This window comes from Tasmannia lanceolata, unplaced genomic scaffold (genome assembly GCF_043159265.1).
Source record: "Tasmannia lanceolata isolate RefF3 unplaced genomic scaffold, GAP_Taslan_0.1 ptg000007l, whole genome shotgun sequence".
NCBI lineage: Eukaryota > Viridiplantae > Streptophyta > Magnoliopsida > Canellales > Winteraceae > Tasmannia > Tasmannia lanceolata.
The window spans coordinates 17,085,001-17,091,131 of record NW_027518684.1 but is presented as its reverse complement, the minus strand read 5'-3'; the positions used below and the strand labels follow the sequence as shown (position 1 = coordinate 17,091,131).

General features: G+C 39.9%; 1 protein-coding gene across 2 annotated transcripts in view; it reads left to right on the top strand.

Annotated features, from left to right (window-relative positions):
* Window positions 1-766: 766 nt before the first annotated feature.
* LOC143882130 (signal peptide peptidase) overlaps window positions 767-6,131 on the top strand; it is a 31,628-nt gene continuing 26,263 nt past the window's right edge. Inside the window, exons 1-3 of one of the 2 annotated variants that reach the window (XM_077385564.1) lie at window positions 816-915; window positions 1,828-1,846; window positions 1,972-2,014. In XM_077385564.1, the coding sequence (XP_077241679.1) occupies window positions 1,975-2,014 (40 nt within the window). In that variant the 5' untranslated portion in view covers window positions 816-915; window positions 1,828-1,846; window positions 1,972-1,974. Of the gene's footprint in view, window positions 916-1,827; window positions 2,015-6,131 lie in introns of both variants that reach the window. The other variant, XM_077385563.1, reaches the window with a different exon arrangement.

The following is a 6,131-nucleotide window of genomic DNA, read 5'->3' as shown; positions in this document are numbered from 1 at the left end:
GGGGGTGGCTGGGTAACGAAAGAATCCTAGGGGAAATGATATATTCGGACCTATTTCCTCTCTGGACAGCCCTTATAGCATGCTCATTATGAATTTTCTATTCATAAAGGGTGGCTTAAATTAGATTTGTTAGCAAGGAAAAAAGATAAAATTCGACCCCCTTCTCTTTCCTTATAAGCCCCTACTTTGGCAATTACACCCCCCTTTCTGGTTTACACTACGGTCCTCTCTCGGCTCGTTCGCTAGGCAAACGCGCTCGGATTTCAACGAAATTTTATGGGGAACTTGGCAGGACCCTAAGCTAGCTTGGGGTAAAATTTGGGACCTTAAGTGATTAATTTGGTTGGGTTTTTGCTCAAACACGGGAGGCTCAAGGTACGGTCAAAATGGGGTGTCTACAGATGCATAAAGAACAAAACCCCTCTCTATTTTCCTTCGTGAAAGTATGAAATGAAACGACTGAAATGGGTGAAATCACATTCACATCCGATTCATTAAGTGATAAGAGAGGTTTTGACCAAAATACCCTTCATAGAAGGGTTAGCATTACCAAAATTTGGAGGGTATTTTTGTAAACCATTTCGGATCATGACTATCCAATGGGCATCTGTGGCGTGCCCATGCACAATCCAAAATTTTTCGGAATCCCAGATTTGATGAACTGAAAGCCCACGGATCCTATTCATATGTTTAGATCCCGTTCATTAACGTTCGGATTCGGACGATCCATCGGACCGTCTGCCTTAAAAAAAAAAGATTTTTGATCTTGCATTAATATGAAAACACGGAATGCTAACGCCCATTCTCTTTACCTTCTCTCGCCCTACATTTATTTCCCTTCGCAGAAAAACCCTAACCCCTATCGATCTGTAACTCTAACCCTAACCTCTCCCTCCCAGTTTCTATTCGTTTCCGGTAAGAGAAACCCCTCTCTCCTCTGTCTCTCTCTCCCTCTCTCCCTCTCTCTCTAATTGAATCCCAAAATTCTTTTATTTTCTTTAGTTTTTCCTGAATGAAAACGCTTAGATCAGCAAAAACTGTAATCTTTTCTCGTCTGAAGAAACCCTAATTTCAGTTCTCGATATAATTTTATGTGATTTGTCAGTTTGATCCCGTCTCTCTCTCTCTCTCTCTCTCTCTCTCTCTCTCTCTCTAATTTAATCCCAATTTATTTTATTTATTTTTTCCCGATTGAAGACGTTTAGATCAGCAAAAATAGTAATCTTTTCTCGCCTGAAGAAACCCTAATTCTAGATCTCCATAGAATTTTCTATGATTTGTGAGTTTGATCCATGAATCTTCATTGAGTCTTTATCTAATGTTTTCTTCTCCTTGTGATTATCAATTCATCTTTGTACAAAGATTTATGATTTTTTCACAGGCTAGGTTTTCCTACCTGGTACAAATATTCCAATCTATTGTTTTCTCATACTCCATGATTTCTTTATGCGCATCGTTGTGTTTTTTTTTTTTTTTGATTTTTTTTTTTTTTTTCATTTAGATTGCAAGAAAAGCAATTCTGATGGAAGAATTTTCATGGCAAATTTTTTTTCTTTCCGATATTAGGTGAATGGTTTGACTGTGGTTAATTTAGACAGATATTATCATATATTGAAGGTCCCTCTAAGTAAAAATTGAATAGGGTTTGTTGAATTGATCTTTTCTAATGTATAAAAACGTAGGACCTTTTAGAAATTATTTTCCTTTCCAAACTTTTCCAGAAATTTTGTGCAATCCAAATAGGGCCTTAACATCAAAATGCGTTCAAGGCATATTTTTTGTGTCACTAATTTAAGTTCAATGTTTTGCTTTTATTTTCTGTTCCAGGATATAAATTGCAGGGAGGGTAAGGGGGATTCCCACTCAAAACTATTTCAGTTTGCATTCAGTAGCACTTTACAGCAATATCTGTACATTCAACTTGTCCCCGTGCTCGAAATTCTGTCTAAGACTCTTGATTCCGGGTTTCAGACAATGAAGACCGGTGAACGCTTGGCAAATCTGGCTCTAGCGGGTATGCTTATTTTGCTCATCTGGGAATGATAATATGTGAATATGCCTCGACTGCGTTTGTAGCATGGTATAAGAAACTGAGAATATGGTGAAAATTGACCAGATTGTAGCTTATTTAACTGTTTATCGACTGTCATTATCTCTACTGGGCATAGTTTTTTCATGAAAGAGGTTCAACTTTTTCTTTGCTACACAATATTTCCTTCAGTAAAATCTTTTTAATGTGATGTCTAGTCCGTAGTGGGGGCTTGTATTGTGCATCATTTGTGGATAATTTGATATAATTCTTTTTTCATCCTCTTTGAACTTAGATAAAAATCTCCACCAATGAGATTGTTCCTTTTTAAGCCATATATTTTTTTGTATCCATTTAGGAACCTCACGCTGTTACATGTGTATTCTCCACCGATGAGATTAACTACTCGTAGTTTGACCAGAAAAATTGCTCCAAAGTTATTGATGACAATCTCTCCGTAGTCTGCGTTCTCTCTATAGTCTGCTTGGTGCAGATCCACCCCTTGCTTGAGAATGCCTTGAGAATTTCCATTAAAGTTTACCTTTACCCAACCTATCAAGGTAGTTGCACCAGTCATCTTTCCTTTGCAAGGCTTGCAAGCAACACCAATATCATCACTGATAGATTAATTGAATTTCTATAGAACATTCCGGCCATCTAGTTCTCTCAGAAACATAACCAATAACCTCCTTCAACATTAGGGGTGCAACTCGGGTCGCGCTACCCAACTTGAGGAACCCTTTTTCCCAACCTGAACCCAACACAACCCCAACCCAACACGACCCGACCCGTGTTTTAAAGCTTACCAAAAAAAAAAAATATATCTAAAAAATGTCGGGTTTCACTTGGGTCGGGTTGCCTAAACCCTCAACCCGAACTTAACCCATGTTGGGAAAACTCAACCTGAACCCGAACCCGACCCGACTTTTTTTCGTGTTGAACCTGTTGGGTTACTCACCATGGATCTGGTACTTGTGAAAAGTGTGAATATTTTTGCTTTTATTTTTTCTGGATACTCCATAGAATCAAGGGAAACTAAATATTCCACAATCATTCCTTCTAGCGTGGCCAATGGCACCACAATTCGAAAACATCATGAGTGATCGAAGGATTCTAAACACAATGTCCATATAGACCTTGATAAGCTTGAAAACCCTTACTCGACCAAGTCTCCGTGGCCCCATCTTGTTTTCTCATCCATGAAATGACGTTAAATGAATCTCCTTCAACTAGAAGCCTGCCCCTTGTTCTGTCCTAAACAGTCTTATCCCTATTAGAAATGCTCTTACCTCTCCCTCTATATAATCCGTTCGTCCGATTGGGCCCAAGTATGATAGATGAATGTGCCCATTATAATTCCTAACACCCCCACGTCAATAGAATTAAAAAAAAAAAACAACTAATGTGGGGTTCCCAAGAGAGCAACTGTCGAAATTCAGCTTGATGAGAGTGCCAAGCTGAATTATAATTCCTAACCCCCTTCCCCTCTGGAAAAAAAATTACCTTCCCCTTCCTAAGCAACATGTACTGAGTATATTCATTGAATTCTTTCTTTCAAGATTCCCAACTGATCAACTCCATTTTAACGTTCATCATCACATATTCCAAAGATCTGGTTTTTCTTGAAAGATACGTTCCATAGTCCCCCCCATACAGGCAATGGGACCATTTTCCATATGATTTGACCCATGCTTCCCACATCCCCCCCACTCCCTACAAATTTCACAGTACGCAACAAAGGTACAAGGCAACACGACTTGCATAGGGTCCAGTGTGACTTCAAAGGAGATCATGTTTGGTTATAACTGATCAAAGATCGTCTGAAAGGAGACACTAAAAACTGAAGTCGATTCGATACAGACCCATTAGAATCGTCAAGAAAGTTGGAGAGAATGCCTTTCAATTGGTTGGATCTACCACCGCACATGCAGATATAGTCAGTTGCAAATGCCGAAAATCTAAAGTTATTTGAGTCCTTCCATGTTTGTTGAAGACCATGAACATGAATCATTGATGGTTCGTCAATCATTTTTATGCATGTCAGAAGATCAACCAATAGTATTGCAGATCGTCTAACTAGGGAAGGAGTAGAAAAGCAGGGATTGGAGTTGTGTGATTTTTCGCCTCCTTGATTTGGGGCCCATTTTTTATTTTTTTTCCTCTTTTCATTTTTTATCACTTTGTACTGTTTTGGGTTGACATCCTCAGTCTTCCCTTTTGCCTCTGAATGTAGTTTGCTACGATTTAAAAAAAATGAACATGAATCATTGATATTTCCTCTTGACTATTTAGTAATGGAGAGGTAAGACCTGCTATAGGAAGAGAACATCCTTGAAATTTACCAATACCAGGCAGGGCCCCATTAAATATTTTTGCATCGGGAGGAAAGGCCAATTGCCGAGTTGTGCGTAATGGTTCAACAAGGAACAGGGGCAGCAAGACTTCCCCCATCTCCAGCTTTAATTTTGAAGGTGTGAAATCTCCTAAACAAGGGGAGCCATGATCCTGATGGATCATGGAGTGGTGTGGGCCGGGCTTAGGGTCCGGACATGTTGGGTCTTGCGTGGAGTTTGGTAGTACAGAATACTATGTTTTTGCACGCAAGGTGGCATTCACATTTGGCAGTGACATGGCATTCACATGTTGGAGCATTCTGCACCAAGTAGGAGAGAAGTCTATTGAGAGTTCTAGTAGAACTTCTAAGGATCCCTGAAAGGAATCAGCCACCAATGGCATGTGGCAGTGACACGACATTCACATGTTGGAGTATTCTGCACCAAGTAGGAGAGAAGTCTATTGAGAGTTCTAGTAGAACTTCTCCCGAGGATCCCTGAAAGGAGTCAGCCACTAAAGGCCAGACCACTCCTATTTCACATAGGAGTATAATTCAACTCCCTGTAGGAGTATAACTCTTGGAGAGAGCTATCGCGATCGGTTTCCAAGAAGGCAAGACTCCTAATCGGTTGGTGGTTCTTGAAGGAGTTGGAGGTCGAAATCTACAAGGAGGCTCTTCTCCTAGTTTGATTATGACATGGACCAGAAGCTTCTCCTATGTCGACTACAAAAAGGAGTACTTCCCTACTTCAACTACAACAAGGATTAGTCCGCTATTTCTACTACAGTACGCTCCTAGTTCTACTACAGTAAGGATATGACTCCTAGTTAAGCCCTAAGAGGGTAATGTTTGCTTACATACAATTATAAATAGGAGAACCCGTAGTTTTAAAGCTCCCCTGCGTCCGTGTCGACTCCCCCGAGTCGACTCCCTTTTACCTTGACCGTGTTCCGCGTTGTGCCGCATCCGTGTACTGCCTTTTTCCCTACAGAGTCAATAAAAACACCTTTGAATCTCCCGAATTATGACCTCATCAACTGAGTACTCAGCCACGTCAACCGAGCACTCAACTGCGTCGTGCCGAGTCGACTAGGATTTTCTTCGACCATGTTTCGCGCCATATCTGCGTTTTTAAACAATGGGATAACCTAGTGTATATTTTATTCATTCCTTCAACTTTTCTCTGAGTTAATAAGAGTATTAGGAGTAGGGAACGTCCATCCCACTCCAATTACAGTTCTTTCTTTCTTGCTTGTGTTAGGCATAGTTCTTGAAATTTGTATCCTTGATTAAGCACATACTCTAAGTAAAGGTATCCAATTTGGGTTAGTTTGGAGAAAGGGATCCCTTCACTCGATTTTGGATCATTGTCTTAGAGATATGTGCCTCATAGTCAATACTTGGAGTACGGAGTAGATGGTTACTTCCAATTAAGAGTTTACTTCTTATGCTGTTTAATTTTTCGTATATTTGTGGGCCTTTGAGGCGCTTCCAGCATCTTTTTTCCCACAATGCGTTGCTCCTTTAAGCTGAATGGACATGGACAACAGTATCGATGTGGGTAGGGGTTTCTTGTGATGATCATAACAAATTGCACATTGACCATCCCTTCGTAAATAAATATAATCATCGTAAATAAAAATAATCATCTTAACCTTTATATGCACATATAATCTGGGTTTACATGCCTGATCTTTAGATGGTTGTCTCTTTCTTGGCTGTCAATGTGATTTTTTCCCTTTTTTGCGAGGTTTCTGCTCTGTGGAT